This window comes from Lepidothrix coronata, unplaced genomic scaffold (assembly GCF_001604755.1).
Source record: "Lepidothrix coronata isolate B3197 unplaced genomic scaffold, Lepidothrix_coronata-1.0 Scaffold24, whole genome shotgun sequence".
NCBI classification, from domain to species: Eukaryota; Metazoa; Chordata; class Aves; order Passeriformes; family Pipridae; genus Lepidothrix; species Lepidothrix coronata.
Genome location: NW_016690204.1, coordinates 1388254 through 1404308, shown reverse-complemented (window position 1 = coordinate 1404308; position 16055 = coordinate 1388254). Strand labels below are relative to the sequence as shown.

At 54.7% G+C, this 16055-nt stretch overlaps 2 protein-coding genes across 5 annotated transcripts in view; one reads left to right on the top strand and one right to left on the bottom strand.

Annotated features, from left to right (window-relative positions):
• SEC14L5 (SEC14 like lipid binding 5) overlaps window positions 1–5605 on the top strand; it is a 39709-nt gene extending 34104 nt beyond the window's left edge. For all 4 annotated transcript variants that reach the window (XM_017808730.1, XM_017808731.1, XM_017808732.1 and 1 more), the window contains 2 exons: window positions 356–534; window positions 1588–5605. In XM_017808730.1, coding sequence (XP_017664219.1) covers window positions 356–534; window positions 1588–1693 — 285 coding nt within the window. In that variant the 3' untranslated portion in view covers window positions 1694–5605. The remainder of the gene's footprint in view (window positions 1–355; window positions 535–1587) is intronic.
• Window positions 5606–5918: 313 nt separating this feature from the next.
• The window catches only part of NAGPA (N-acetylglucosamine-1-phosphodiester alpha-N-acetylglucosaminidase), a 15038-nt gene continuing 4901 nt past the window's right edge, over window positions 5919–16055 (bottom strand). Inside the window, exons 2-11 of the mRNA XM_017808669.1 lie at window positions 14927–15412; window positions 12140–12279; window positions 11500–11608; window positions 11135–11263; window positions 10133–10341; window positions 9318–9365; window positions 9016–9144; window positions 7964–8095; window positions 7745–7805; window positions 5919–7217 (exon numbers count right to left, since the gene is read on the bottom strand). Of these exons, the coding sequence (XP_017664158.1) occupies window positions 6995–7217; window positions 7745–7805; window positions 7964–8095; window positions 9016–9144; window positions 9318–9365; window positions 10133–10341; window positions 11135–11263; window positions 11500–11608; window positions 12140–12279; window positions 14927–15412 (1666 nt within the window). The 3' untranslated portion in view covers window positions 5919–6994. The remainder of the gene's footprint in view (window positions 7218–7744; window positions 7806–7963; window positions 8096–9015; window positions 9145–9317; window positions 9366–10132; window positions 10342–11134; window positions 11264–11499; window positions 11609–12139; window positions 12280–14926; window positions 15413–16055) is intronic.

The following is a 16055-nucleotide window of genomic DNA, read 5'->3' as shown; positions in this document are numbered from 1 at the left end:
CCTGGGCTAGTGGAAGGTGTCCCTGCCCATGGCAGGGGCTGGCACTGGATGAGCTTTAAGGTCCTTTCAGCCCAAACCATTCCATGATTCTGTGATCATTCTCTGGGTTCCCTGTGAAAGTGGCTGCTGTCCCAGGGCTGCTTTAGAGTGAACCACTGGAAAGAGACTCCATGATAAAAACCTAATGGAAAAGAACCTTTTTTTGCTGGCACTGCAGGGGAGTGTCTCAGGCAGGTAAAAGTGGTGACACCTGTGCCCAGAGCCATCAGCTCCATCAGGGTTTTTTGACTTCACTGGGTCATTCAGCCGTTTCCCAGGACTCCCCGTGGTCACTGGTGTCCCTCCCTCTCTCCAGGGGTCCCACGTGACGCGCTGGCCAGGGTTTTACATCCTGCAGTGGAAGATGCACGGCCCCCCTCCCTGCTCCAGCTCCAGCCTGCCCCGCGTGGACGATGTCCTGGCCTCCCTGCAGGGCTCCGGCCACAAGTGCAAACTCATCTACTACTACGAGGTGTTGGCCTCCAAGGACTTCAGGTGGGACATTTAGGGGGTATTTACTACATGAGTTGCACTGGAGAAGCCAAATGAGAGGGCTGCGTGTGAGTTAAACATTTGGATCCCAGTGACCTCCGCTGGTGTTGTGTCATTGGGGATAACTTTGACACAAACTTGGTGGCATTTTGCACAAACAATCTCCTTTAGTGCTGTAGGTATTAAGGGCCCCCTTGGCTGTGTGTCCACCTGAGGAATTTGTGCTTCAGGTCTTGCTTGCAGCTGCCAGAAGAGCAGGAGGTTTTTGACTCAGGAGGTTTATCTTAGTTGGGAAGATTTTGAGAAGTTACTTTTGGAGTAACTCAGATATCAGCTGGGCTATTTCCCAGATATTCTGTCTGGCAGAGAAGGATGTCTGCAGTGATCAGAAAGCACTTCTGAGCAGGTGAACAGTCAGCCTTGGGACACTGTGCTTGGCCTCCTCCTTTAGTGCTGAAAGCACTTCCCAGTCACCTGTTAATCTGAATTCTTTGCAAGTCCTTGACCTTTCCCTGGAGCTGGAGGAAGTGTTGGGCAGAACAGACTTGCAGGTGATGACCTGGCCAGATCCTGTGGAGTCAGAGCAGCAGCAAACACCTCCCTCCAGTCATGCAAACATGTTCCTTGGTGCTCTTCCTGCATTAACTGAGCCCAGCCTGCTTTTGGCAGGAGCTGGCAACAATGGCTGGGCACTCTGGAGTTGGGACTCTGGTGTTCAGCAGCCTGCAGTCCTTGGGCTCACAGTGGCTGCTGCATTTGGGATGCACTGGAGTTTTCCTTTCTGCTCAGGGGCAGCAAAAACAGCCCTGCAGAGGCTCCAGCTCTGTCCCCTTCCCCAGAACAACAGCCAGGGACAAGGAATAATATCTGTAACTGGGAAAAAATATCTCTAATGAATTTTTCATGATGACACGGAGATTCTTAGAGAGCAAGTGGAAAATGATGGGACAAAAAGCACTTGTGCAAGCACTATAGAGGGTAAACTGATCTGTCAGGGGAATAGTTCTCCATTAATTGCTGCCTTCCTAACAGCCCATCTGCTTTGTCCCATCCCAGGGGATCCATGTCGAGCCTGGAATCTTGCAACAGCGGCTTTTCCCAGCTGAGTGGAGTCACGACATCTTCCAGCCAGTCCCAGAGCAGCTCCCACCTTTCCAGATAGCAGAGCCAAGGCTGCAGGGAAAGACCTCCTGGGCCTTCCTGCCCCCGGAGCTGCTCCGAGCCCCAAACCAAAGAGCTCCAGGGCTGAGCCTTGGGGCAGTTGTGTCACAGCCATTTGGACACAGAGAGGCCTCTGGGAGCTGCTTAAACCACAAGACCTGGAATTCCAATGGTGGGTTTGGAGTTCTGGAGCAGCTGCTGCTCCTCAGGGGTCTCTTGGATGGATTTTGGCTGGATGTCAGTTGGCAGGGATCGCTCCAAAGGGCTTCTCCCATCGGTCCTTCCCATGTGTGGCAGAGGAGGCTGATGTTGCCTTACCTGTTGGACCTTTTGGTTATTCCTGGGTAGCAAAAGTCCTGGAGTTTCCTGGGTGCCCAGAGGGCTCCACCAGACACTCGAGTTGGGCATTCCAGGGGCTGGGCCTTGGAAGGACACCTTGGTACAGGTAGGAGAGTTCAGAAATCACTTCCAGGTCGAACCAAAAACCTCTCCTGGTCTGGCAGGATGTTACTGGGAAATGTGGTGGATTTTTGTAACCCTGCTGAGACAAAGTCAAAACAGTTTTCTGGAAAGTCCAGGCAGGGAATCTGCCTCCAGCAAGTGGCATCTTCCTAAAGGTAAACTATTGTTCTTTCTGCTCAGGTTTACAGCAATAATGAGTAGGTCTGTCCCATCCCTGAGTGGATGGGAACTGAATCCAATTCTAAAGGGCTAAGCAAAGCAATATTTGATTTCCTGAAGGCACAAGATTTTCTGGCAGTAACTTGCTTACAGTTCCTGCAGAACTTGCTTCTTTAAAACATGAGCTCACTTGAAACCTTTCAAAGAGGCCTATATGTATGTAAGCACTTACTGAAGCCTATTTATTCAATGCTAGCTTATTTTAAATTAATTTTTAACTTATTTATAATGTCAGAAATGACTATTTATTAAATCCAGCCACCTTTTTTAATGGGATGAACTTTGATTTTAGAAAGGAATAACTGGTTGTCTTCAATCCCAAGAAGTCTTTCTACTTAAATCCCAATCTTTGTGATCACTGGATGTTCTTGCAAAAAGGGCTGTACCGTGCAGAGCACTGGGGTGAGGGCTGTGTCACCTTCCCTGCAAGGGAAAGGGAGACTCCAGTGCTTTTTGGACTGTTTCTTAGGGTTAAGAAGCCAGGATTGAGTTCAGGAGTTGTCATGAAGATTCACTGTCTTCCTGCACACCAAAAATCCCGTGTTTGTCCCTCATCTCCACTGCTGGTTCGTGTGGTCGGGCTGGGGAGCGAAGTTATCCCTGTTCTTGTCCCCGAGGCAACAAGATGAGAACAGGCATCAAATACTTCCCAAGTTCTTGTTCACACTGATGGAATCTGGGCAGTCCTTCCTTCCCACCCTGCTGGTTTAATTCCTGGGTTGGAAGCACCAGGTGCTGCCAAAGGAGCCCAAATATTCCGAACAATGGGAGGTGAGAACTTGATGTGTTTCTGAGTTGTTTGGTGATTTATTTTTTTTTTAAAGGATTGGAACCAAGGGAATCACTCTCCCACCTTGCAGGGCTCAGGGAAGTTCTGATTTCCAAGGATTCCCCAGTTGTTCCGTGGACTTTTAGCATTTGTCCCACACAAGTGAAACTTGTGTCTCCAGCATTTCAGCATAAATGGAGTCTGAGAGAGTGGGACAAGTATCACCTTTCCTCTGGAAAATCAGGAGTTTTGACAGTAAAAGTGCATGTGTGTATCCCTCATGGAAAATCCTTTATCCATAATTCATTCTGATGCCAGAAATAGAGTTTAAACCAACTCCCAAAGCCCCAGGAGCAAACCCAGCCCATCCTCCCTGTGCTGGTTCAGGATTTCACCTTCTAGCGGCTCAGTTTTTACATTGTTGCTCACGTCCCACGGTGGCAACGCTCCTGTTTCCTGTGGTTTCCTCTGGTTAAGAATCTCTTCCTTTGCACTGGGATATTTTTAAATTTTATTTTGGAATGTGGGATGTGCTGTTTTCTCCCCACACTACAAGTTGTGGGTGTTTAACTCTTGTCAGTGAGGCACCTAGAACTTGGCACCTCTGGCAGGTCTCTGGAGGAGCCAGGGAGGCCTGAAGGGCTGGTCCCATGGAGTCTTCCTGGCTCCAGGGACATCCCAGTCCTGGTTTTTCCTCATGTTCCTTGTCAGTGCTGCTTCTCTGCCCATGAGATCACGGCACAGGTGTGTTTGGGAAGCAGCTTGTGACCTCTCCCTTGGCAAAGCTGCCTGGGTTATCCCACCTACCCATTTACTTTGAAACCAATTTGAATAATCCAATATTTTTTTCCTGAACGTTAACAGGAGAAAGGGAGCAACAGCCTGGATGTTGTGGCTGGTGCTGTGCTGTGCTTTTTAAACCTGACCTTGTGAACTGCCAATGCCAGAGATGGAATTCTTCTACATCACCTTTTTCCCCTCAAATGACATCAGTGTGCTTTAGAAAATCACAGTTTTCTTCACAGCAGCTTCCTGTGAGTTGAGGCTGGGAGGAGTTCTGGATCCTCTGGATCCTCTCCTAAGGCAAAACCTTGGGAAATGGCCTGGTTTGGGTGCTGATTGGAGATGCAGCAAGGCCCTCCCTGCTCCCTCCCCAGCAGCAAAGCCAGTGAGCTCGGGCCGTGTTCAGGTAATTAAAAAACAGCCCCCAGTAAATCGGGGCCTCCCCGTTTCAGATATTCCATATGCAAACACAACACCTACCTCAGAGCTGTTGCCGTGTTTCCTGTGCTGGGGTGCAGAGGGCTGGGCCATAGTTTACAGTTAAATATGGCCAGAGGTGAAACCTTTTGTTCTCAGCGATTCCTCCAGGTTTGCCCCTTTTCCTGGTGTCTGTCCCAGCACGACTGGGAAGGGCAGACATGGAGCACGAGGATGGATGTTGGATCGTTCAGGGCACGGCTGGACTGCAGTCCTGGGCCATTCTGACTGAACCTTCGCTGCCTCTCGTGTGAAAAGGGCTTTTTCCCGCTGCAGCAGAGGAGGAGCCTCCGGGGCTCCAGGGGCGGCTCCGGCCCTGGTGCCGCAGCTCCAGCGCTTCCCGGGGCACGGGAGAGCTGTGACCCGGCACCGAGGGCTCTCGTCAGCAGGGAGGCACCAGAGCTCCTCACTCACTGCTCTTGGGAAAGGGAATTCCCAGCTGAGCCCAGGTGAGGGAGCCCGGAGCGACGCTGGGAGCGTTTGCTGCCGCGTCCAACCAGTTCCCTTTCAGGAACAGGGAAAAACCAACTTGGAATAAGAATTTCTAATCCCAGTTTGGTTTGAAAAAAGTCATAATCCACTCGTCCCAAATCTGTACCACTTCCTGAGCTTGGAATTCCCGGTGGGAAGTGCTGAGCCCAGCTGTCCACCCTGCTGGGGTGGGAAGTGCTGAGGGCCAGGCCAGCCCAGCTCCAGGCAGGGAATCCCTCCTTTCAAAAGGCACACACTGCTTTCATATCCCAGATGTTTATACTGTGAGCAATTAATGCAAGGAGCAGCTATTAGGCTCTTAACTGACAGCACTTCTCAAAGATTCCTGCATGGATTCAGCTTTAGTATTCCTCCAACACCTTTGTCACGATCCTCACACCTGATTATTTCTCTCTTGGAAGGCAAAATTGGAATTGTGTCACATGCACAGGCTTTTAGTGACACCCACACCCACTTCCAAGTTCTTAGTGACATGTGTAAGTTAAATGGGCATTAATTATTTTACTTACTTTCTCTCCCTTGCAGCTGGCTTTGGTTTTATTTACTGAAATCCTCATTTTTCTCAGCCAAACCTCCTTTAAGAGCCCTCTGCAAACTGCAGGGCCCTGTAACGTGTTCCCTGACAACAAATGTACTTCAGTGACTGTCTGTGGGTCCCAGTAGAGCTGTACCTTTGGGTATGTTGGAAATAAAACAGCATCTCTAAGAACATGTGGAATTGTTTGATGCCAATTGTTCAGACTGGGGGAAACCAAAAATTTAAGCCTGGGTGCTGCTCTTTCCCCCAGAAGCAGAGGTAAGGCTGGCTTGTGGTCACTTATTCCTGCCCTTGAACTAAAATGGTCACTTTTTCCCTGCAGAACCAGCATTTTTGTTTAGTTTCCTAGCCCAGAGTGGGCTGGGACAGCACATCCTGCAGTGTGGCTGTTATTTAAAATAAATGGCCCCGGGGTTCCAATGGGAGGCTGAGGTTAACTGGGAAAGGATCGTGGCTCCTTCTGCAGCTGGACATCAGGAATCTGAGTTTCAGGCAGGTAGCACTAATAGACTTTATTCATTTTCAAATAATCTTCTGTAAATCATAGAAAAATAGAGTCTTCTGGTTACAGGCTGATCTGATGCCAACAGTGGCACAGAAATTACACATCCTTTACATGGAGAGGTAAAAAGGGAGTGAGTGCATAAAACTGTGAGTGTTGGGGCTCAGACAGGCTCTAACCCCTCTGCAGCATCCAAGGGGCACGTTAAAGGCTGGCTTTCCCTCAGTGGAAGCAAACTCTAACACTGTTTCAGTTTAATTGTGCAAGGAGGGGTTCTGGATTTCCAGAGGAGGTGTTTGGGACCCGGGAGGGCTTGAAGAACTTGCTGGTTGTGGTCCCTCTGAGGAGAGTCCTGCCAGCCATGCCAGGCTGTCCCTGTCTGTCCCCTTCCCTGGCTGGTGACAGTCCCTGAGCCCCCAGAGCCCATCAGCTGCTGGGGCTACAAGAGATGCACCAATGGAACTTGTGACCTGACAAGGCTTTTCCTGTTGCTGAGCTGCAAGAGCCTCCCCAAAATGCAGCACCCATCACATGCTTCTGGGCCAGGAGGAGGGCTCTGGTTTCACTGGGTGCTGCACCTGCTTCAGCATTTTAAAATGTTTTGTCACTTTTCTGATTAAAATCGGAGCTCACCAGGGAAGGGCAGACATAGACTCTAACACCCTTAGGCACCAGCTTCCTTAACCCAGTTTTGTGCTAGAGGCAGTTTACCTTGCTGAGTCTTAAAAACACTCAGCACTGCCCATGTGGGCAGGGACCTTCCTGAGGTGCCTGTGGCTGGCACTGCTCACCCATGTCCCTCGGGGTTAGGAAGGAACCAGCCCATTTCCTTTCCTGCTGCCACTGTGGGATTCCCTTACCCAGTGCCCTGCATCCCATCACGGCCACTGGGATGCAGCCCTGGGGGCTGGGGCTGGAGCAGCAGAGGAGAGGGAGCCGTGGCTGAGCCAGGGCAGTTCCTGGGCTGGGTCACTTCAGGCACAGTGACCCTGTCCCGCTCAGTGCTGAGGGGCTGTGCAGGGGGCACAGTGAAACACCTCCTCTCTTCCCAGCCGGGACTCTAAAGTGAGTCCTGAGTGTCCTCTGGCTCCCGAGTGTCCTCTGGCCCCCAGGCAGCAGCACTGGGGGGGTGTGTGGCTTCCCCGTTGATGTCCCTCAGGGGGTGGTACCGATAGTCCCCGCGCTGCCGCTCCGACCGCGCCCTCAGCACCAGCCCCACGTTCCCCAGGGCACTGAGTGCCAGCAGCAGGGCCAGGCCACAGCTCAGGGACAGCCACATGCTCCTGGGGGACAAGAAAAACCCACATAGGCAACATCTCGGCCTGTGTCACGTGTTCCCAGGGTGCAAATGATTTATCAAGGACTGTCCTCCCTTCTCTGCCTTCCCAAATTTGTGGTCCTGCTCTCAGGCAGCAGAAAATCAGGGAATCCTTTAGGTTGGAGAAGCCCTCTAAGATAATCAAGTCCCCTGGTGCTGCCAAGGCCACCACTAACCCATGTTCCCAAGTGTTACAGCCACAGGCTTTTAAATCCCTCTCCAGAGATGGTGACTGCTCTGGGCAGCTGTCACCACCCATTCCATGAAGAAATTTCCCCAATATCCAAATCTCCACTGGCACAACTTGAGGCTGTTTCCTCTTGTCCTGTCCCTTGTTCCCTGGGAGCAGAGCCCAACCCCCCCCCAACTCCCCCCTCCAGTCAGGGAGTTGCAGAGCCAGAAGGTCCCCCCTGAGCCTCCTTTTCTGCAGGCTGAGCCCCTCCCGTGCTCTGTGACAGCCTCTGAGGCACACAGTGTGTACCACCCACTTACTCTGACAGAGAGAATCTTTCTTTGCTCCTTTCCTTATTCTGGGAAGCCACACACTGTCCAGCTGGAAAACAAAGAGGGAAGAAAGGCAGTGTTGGGGAGGAGGGTGTAAAATTCCACTGAAAAAAGAGCAAGTTTAAGCAGAGCTGGTGACTAAACCAATGTTATGCAGTAAGGCTGTTCTTTCAACTGTTTTTGACAACCCCCAGGCCCTGCAGGTACCTCTGAGCAGCTCCTCCTGCAGTGCCCTGTCGTGGGTGGTGTTGCAGCTGCCGGTCTGGGGGTCGCAGGGACACGAGTGCTCACACACACACTGGCTCTGGCAGTTGGGCCCAAACCAGCCCAGGGGACACTCTGGGGAGTTGACACGAAGAGGTTGGTCATTGCCAAAGCTCCACCTGCTCTGGAACCACCCAGGCTGTGGCTGCAGCTCCTCCAGCTCAGCTGAGCCTGCAGCAGCCTGGGAGCATCACGCTGGGAGTTCTCTGCTGCCATTTTGTGTGTCAGGGGGAAGTTTCAGGGATCACAGAATCGTAGAATGGTCTGGGCTGGGAGAGACCTTAAAGCTCATCTTGTCCCACCCCCTGTCATAGGCAGGGACACCTTCCACTAGCCCAGGTTGCTCCAAGCCCCGTCCAACCTCCCAGGGATGGGGCAGCCACAGCTTCTCTGGGCAACTCCTCTGGGATGGAGCTGCTTGAGCATTCCCAGGCTGGACCACCATCCCTAATGGAATGAGGCACACGTGGAGTTTACACTGTGCTGAAATTAACTTGTTCTCTGGGATCCACAGGGCCCCAAGTGCCTCAGAGAAGCTGGAGTGGTGACACAAGGGAGAACAGCACCAGCCCCGTCAGCACTGGCACAGGGACAGCCACACAGGGAAGGTGGGATGGCACAACAGCCTCTGGAGCACTCCACAGGCACTGACCTGGATCACCTGAAGCCTGGGCTACAGGCAGGGCCTGGTGCAACACCCTGGAGCAGTGGATGATCCTGTTCTACACTCAGGAGCTTTGGGGCTGAGACTAAACAGAAATCCACAATTTTCTGTTGATGAAGGAAACTCCTCCTTCCTCTCTGCTCCTTGCTTTCCTTTTTAGCCCACTTGGGTAGGATAGGAGGAGCTGGGAGCCAGCTGGTGACACTCCAGCTGTGACATTCAGGCCTGAGCCCCCCTGGCAGACCTCTCTCTTGTTTTGCATGCAAGAGGTGGCTCAGAAGTGACACAAAACCCTCTCCCAGCCCAGGTGGCCCTTCAGAGCAGCCCTTACCATGCTCACAGCTGGTGCCATAGAACCCAGGGGGGCAGGAACAGGCTCCGTGCACAGGGTCACAGGAGCCACCGTGCTGGCACTGGCACTTCTGGCTGCAAGATTCCCCATAGAAACCAGGAGCACAGGCTGCAGAGACAAGCAGGGACATCATCAGGGCCCTCACTACACAGTGACACACCCCAGCACAGCCACAGCTTGGGGTGTGTTTGGCCTCTCCCTTCCCTGCTCCCTCTTGGGCAGTGGTCCCAGTCCCTCTCCCTGGCTGTGAGGAGCAGAGTGCAGTAGCAGTGAGTGTTTACCTTCCGTGCAGTTGCTGCCAGTCCAGCCGGCGTCACACAGGCATCCAGCTGTGCAAACACATGGAACAGCCATTAATGACAACAAAAAAACACTTGGAAACAGCAGGGACCCAAAATTAGGAGCCTCTGCCTCTGAAGGTGCCCCCTTACCCCTGCCAGGAGATGCCCAGAAGAGGAACCCTGCACTCACACCCAGGGTGGGTTCACCCACTGCAGCTGCCAAAGGCAGCAGAATCCCTGCTGAGGGGATTCCCTGGGATCAACTCTGGGTCAGCTGCTGCACCCCTGCACCCACCAAGCTCTGCCCAGTCACTGCACTGGTGCACACCTGAATGAGAGCTGAACCAGAGCACAAGAAGAGGAGAACGGGACTGAGCAGCACAGAGGGGCAGAAGCTGAGGGTGGACATTTCAGCAGTCCCTGACTTTGAAATGAATTTATGAAGAAGTGGCAATGGCACAGTGATAAAAATCATGAAGTGGGAGAGACAAGTAAAGAAGGAACAGTAAAGAGACAGGGCAGGACCAGCTGCTGCCACACACCATAATACACTGCCCTGCCTTAAAAAAACCTGAAGCAACTCCGGGGCAGGAAGGGAAACTGAGGCCCAGAGCTTGCCATCAAGGCTTATTTCAGGCCCAGTTCCCAGGCCTGAGCCCAGCCCAGCCCTGCTGGCTCCTGAAGGCAACATGTTCTGCTCATCCCCAGTGCTGCTCCAGCCACTGCAGGGCAGGGGGAGGGCAGCCCCAACCCCCAGCCAGGCCCAGGACATTCCCAGCGCCCGGGGCAGCACCCACAGCCCGTCCCAGACTCACAGGGGGTGCAGAGGCCGTGCAGGCTGCAGTTGGCAGGGCCACAGTCCAGGCTGTCGCAGGCAGGGCCCGTCCAGAAGGCCCCGGAGCAGCGGCAGTGCCCGGCCTGGCACAGCCCGTGCCCGCTGCAGTCGGGGGGGTCACAGCCCGGCTCGCGCACACACACCACGGTGGAGACGCGCCGGGGGCAGCGCCACGTGCTGTCAAAGGAGCTGGGGGGACACAGGAGGGGACACGGGAGCTGTGCAGACACTGCTGCCCCAGCCCCGCCCAGAACCGGCGGATATAACCCACAGACTGTCATCCCCAGTCACACTGGCCAACAAGAATGTTAATAACAGGAAAATACAAACACAAAACTAGATTTGAGCTGGTGTTTTAACTAACCATTAAATCCCCATTGGATAGGAGTAATTTCAAACATGGATTTACAGAAGCAACAAAATCTAACTTTAAGCAGTCTCAGCTTCCCCAGTTTTGGCATCCAGCACACCTTCCCTGAATGTTATTTGTTTTGATATAAATTATATCATTGCAGTTATGGTAACTGAGTGTTAAATGCCTCCATGTTTACAGTCAGAGATGACTAAAAAGTTGAATTTAAAGTAAAATGTTCTTTAGGTTCTGCCCTGAGGCACGGCAGGGTCTCCAAGGTAGTGGTTCTCTTCCATAAGCTGCTGACAGATCTCTGCTAATTCCCATGCAAGTGCAGCTCTGGATCTCCAGTCTAAGAGCTGCTGCCTTATCCGATTCCCACATCAGGCCACTCAGTCACAGCTTTGCTGCCTGTCTGAAACCAGCTCAGCTTTAATCCTGGATGACTGAGTGGAAAAAATATGGAGTCACTCAACTACTTAAAACTTTAGAGCCTCTCTCTCCCCCAGATCCCGTCACCTGCCTTTGCTGTGCCTTCCTGGTTGAGCTGGGGGCAGGACTGGGCTCTGCATCCCAACAGGAGCTGCAGGGCCACCTGTGCAGCCCTGGGAACGAGCCACCAGCACCTACCAGTGCTCAGAGGGGTAGTTGGCGAGGGTCCCGTTCAAGACCAGCGTGGCAGAGCCTCCACCATCCAGGTTGATGGCATTGATGACTCCTTGCTGCTTCAGGAATTCTGCCATTTCCCACAAGTTGACCCTGCAAAGCAAAGGTGATTTGTTGATTGACTTCAATGAAGCTGCTGTGGTAGAAGTCTGTCCCTCTCCTCGGTGGAAGGAGCAGCTCTCCCATCCCAGCCCCCCTGACTCGCTGTCTGGGGGCCGAGAGCCCTCCCTGGCTCCCTTGAGCTCTGTGAGTCTCTACCCTAAAACATATCCCTGGCAGCTGCAGAGTCGCTCCAGTTCAGGCATTTCAGACCTTCCCCAAGCCCTTACCCCCTGGATTCTGTCTGTCCATCCACATGGACCAGGACCAGCCGGCCCTGGCGGTCGTGTCCCACCGCAGTCCTGGCCGAGATCACGCTGATGAACTTGTCGAAGGTGCCTGTGCAGGAGATGGAACAATTCACACCCCAGCTGGGCCAGAATGGGCTGGTCACACACCTCTGTCTGCAAAACAGCTCCCAGCAAGGGGCTCATCTGAACTGAACCAGTGAGAGCACAGCCTGGGCTCCTCCTGTTCATCCAAGCCCCAGAGAAGTGCTCTTGATTAAGTTTTTGTCTGGCACAAAGCAAGGGATTCGCCAGCCCTCAGTTTTAAACTCCTGTAAGAGGCAACTTCTCTGAGTTTCTCTTCACAGGTTAGATTGGATATTAGGAAGAAATTCTTCCCTGTGAGGGTGGGGAGGCCCTGGCACAGGTTGCCCAGAGAAGCTGTGGCTGCCCCATCCCTGGAAGTGTCCAAGGCCAGGTTGGACAGGGCTTGGAGAATCCCAGTATATTGGAAGGGAGGCTGGAACAAGATGGTCTCTAAGGTCTCTTCCAACCCAAACCATTCCATGATTCCATGAAAGTACCCCTCCTTCCAAAAGCCCCGTGGGAAGGACAGTCCATGGCCAGGCTCCCCAGGGTTTACCTGTGGTTTGAGTGTCCCCACACTCGGCGTCCCGGCTCTCATTGATGTAAACTTCTCCATCTCTGAGGAGCCAAACCACCCCACTCACAAGCTGCACAAAAGGGTTTGTTTGATCCAAGACATCCTCCTCAGACAGGTAACTAGGAAAGAGAGCAGGAGGGGTTACCCACGGTCACAGCAGTGTCATGTAAAAGCCTCTCCTGTTGCCAGCAGCAGGGAGAGGGGGAGAAGGTATTGGAATGAAGGGTAGATACATCCAAAACCAGAGGCCAAGAAGTGTGAAACATCACTTTAGCAGCCAAAGTGGCCTCTGTTCTCTGCTCTTCTGCACAAACCCACAGCTCATGATGGTCCCAGGCCACCGTGCCTGAAACAACTCCTGCCAGCAATGCAGGCAGTGGACCTGAGCCAGGATAACAAGGGCAGAAAGCATCTGGCAGAACACAAGGCCAGAGCCACTGCCAAAGACTCCGGGATCTGTGGAAGCAGCTGTAACATCTTGCTGCCTGTCAGCTTCCATCCTCCACAACTGTGACACCAAACAGCTTTGGAGAGGATTTGGAGCTACAGCATCCAGCCTCCTGCAGCTGCACGGAGGAGAAGACTCAGCTGGGTGCTACCTGCTCCCCTCCATCTGGGAAGAGCTCCCTCTGCTCCTCCAGAGCAAATCCTGTCACTGACCAGCCAGGCAGTAAAAGCACTTCCACGCTCGGGTGTTGTGTCACCATGGGGTGCTTCCCAAGGGATATTCCTCTCTCAAGGATCAGGGTGATGAGTAACACCTGCCTCACCAGAGCCTGGTGCTGGGTGATGTTTGTACCAGGAGAGACAGGAGCAGGGGCTGCGGCTGGACAGCTGAGCTCTGGCTGTAAGCTCTGCCTGTGTTTTTGGGTTTAAAACTGACTCTTTTGATGTCCTGTGGGAACTGGATGCTCAACTTTTAATTGTTTAGTATCCATGACTGTGGGCAAACAAAGCTTTCTGCTTTGTAAAAAAGTGTAATTGCAAATACCTGAATGAAAAACATGCAAAAAGAATTCCCTCTCCCCATGAGAAGGGAACACAAAGACAACATGAACACGGCTGAAAATGGATCAAACCACACAACAGCTTGGGCATTTTAAAGCCTGAAAACCCCCATCAGCCCAGAAAGGGGCAGCAGCTCTGCAGGGTGGGGGTAACAGTGTGCCCTGTGCTCCATCCTGCTGGTCATGATGCAGTGAAAGACTGAAGGGTGAATTACTTTCCCCACTGCCCTGACAGCCCAAATTATTTACACTCAAACTATTTCTAGGGTCATGGTTTGGGAGCCACAAAGCCACTGAGCACCACTAACAGGGACACTGCCAGAGCAGGAGAGAGCAGGGCAGAGCTGAGGTTAAGGACCAACAGTGACCTTGCAGTTGCTGTTGGTCCCCTCAGCAGAAGCCCCCTCACTAAAGACATGTCAGCACCTCAGGCAGCCCCTGTGCCACAGAAGTGAAGGCCTTGGTGCTCAGGGCTCTCAGAGAACAGCTGCAGGATAAAGCCCTGGCTTGGCACAGTCAGTTTGGCTTTGCAGGGACCCTCGCTGAGGCCTGGGTGGGAGCTGCCAGAAGGGTGGGGAATGCAGCCAGCAGCTGCAGCAGCTTCCAGGCTGCTGCTCCATCTTCTGAGACCATCAGAAGGACCCTGGGAGCCCTTCTGGGCCCTTTAGGCTTGCTGCAGCTCCTGGGGCCTTTCATTCCAGGGAGCACTACAGTTCCTTTGCCAGCTATTCCTCATCTGAGGGTTCTGTCTCCAGCTGCTTGGGGAGTGTCACACACCAAGGTGGGCAATAAAGCCACTGGCACCTACCTTGTACCAGCCACAGTGTGGCTGAACCAGCAGGCCCAGGGCAGTGCCCATCCCTGTGCTGGCACTGCTGAGGCACCTCCAGCCCCGGGGGCAGTTCTGGGACCCTCAGACAGGACAGACATTGAGGGGCTGGAGCGTGTCCAGGGAAGGGAATGGAGCTGGGGAAGGGGCTGGAGCAGCAGGAGCAGCTGAGGGAGCTGGGGGGGCTCAGCCTGGAGAAAAGGAGGCTCAGGGGGGACCTTCCTGTCCTCTGCAACTCCCTGACAGGAGGGAGGAGCCGGGGGGGGGGGGGGTCGGGCTCTCCTCCCAGGGAACAAGGGACAGGATGAGAGGAAATGGCCTCAAGTTGTGCCAGAGCAGGTTTAGATGGATATTGGGAAAACTTCACGAAAAGGGTGGTCAGGCCCTGGCACAGCTGCCCAGGGTAGTGGTGGAGTCACCATCTCTGAAGTGTTCAGAAAACAGATTTGCCCAGAGAGGATGTGGAGTCTCCATCCTCAGAGATGTTCAAAACCCAACTGGACATGGCCTGAGCAGCCTGCTCTAGCCAACCTGTGCTGGATGAGGCTCCTCCTGAGGTTCTTTCCAAGCCCAGCCTTTCTGTGCTGCAGCCAGAGCAGACTCAGAGTCCACTCTGTCTCTTCTCTTGGGGAGGACAGAGTCTGCCCCCACTTCAGTCACCATCAAGTGTCCTTGCAGTATGTTGGGAGAGGAGACACTGGAACCTAACCAGTTAGAGATCATCACAGTAACTTATCCAGCTTCCTTTCATTCTAGGAGAGATAGCTGCATGGGGTACAGGTAAAACATCCCTAACTTCACCATTCAAAGTGTGCTTCTACTGCAGCTGGGAGAGGCCAAGGAGGCAGTGCCTGGGATGAACTTCATGCCCCAGTGATGCCCAAAAGCCTTCAGCGTGGAGAGCGCTCTCCACACAGCCCCAGCTCTTACCCGAACACCATGGTGCCATCCTTCCGGATGCCAAACTGAGCGTTCTGTAGCCCTCCAGAGTTCCTCACCAGCTTCCCATCGCTCACAACGTTCCCCAGGCACTCTCCGGTTTCCATGTTGAAGTACCCGCCGTTCTGGGCCACCAGACAGTTCCCGAGCCGGGCTGTCTCCTGCACGGTGGCTCTGCGCTGCTCCCGGCAGCCGCCGGCGCCGCCCGGCTCCAGCACCGAGAGGGTCCGCAGGGGGTTCCTCACGAACGTGAAGTGCCCGTAGAGCACCTTGCGGCCGCTGCTCTCGGGGGGGAAGTACGAGACGAACGTCCTGGTGGCGGCCACCGGGCCGGCCGTGCTGTTGTCGCCGGGCCACGCCTCGTGTGTGACATTGCCGTACCTGCGGGGCTGGCAGTCCCGGACGTGCCGGTGGCCGTGCCGGGGGCCGTGCCGGCCCGGGGAGTAGGGCTGGAGCGCGGGGTCGCCGGGGGGGCTCCTGCAACGAGAACACGCGGCTGCCAAAGCTGCGAGCGGGGGGACGGGAGCGGCTCGGAGGGGGCACGGCCCCGCTGACACCCCGGCCGCGCTTCCCCCGTGTCCCCGGGGTGATCACCGCGGTTCGGGGGGTCTGTCCCGCTCAGCACCGCACCACCAGCCCGGCCTCGGGAGCCGAGGAAGGCCCCGCCCCGGGGCAGGCGGCGCCCGGACACTCACCCGGCGCCGCGGGCCACCTGCAGCCACCCGAGCACCGCCAGCGCCAGGACCGCACCGACCCCCGCCCGGCCCGACCCCCGGCCCGGGGCCAGACCAGGCCCGGCCTCCGCCGGCCCCGCCGCCCGCCCGGGCCCCCCGCCCGCGGCCCCCGCCGCCCCACACGCCGCCATCTTGGCGGGCGCTCGGCGGGCGGCGCCGGCAGCGCCCCCTGGCGGGCGGCGGGAACGGGCGGGAGTCGGTGCAGGGTCGGGACATTGATCCCTGAGGGAGATGGTCCGGGACAGAGAGACCCCTGAGGGACACGGACCGGGACATTGATCCCTGAGGGAGATGGTCCGGGATAGAGAGACCCCTGAGGGACACGGACCGGGACATTGATCCCTGAGGGAGATGGTCCGGGATAGAGAGACCCCTGAGGGACACGG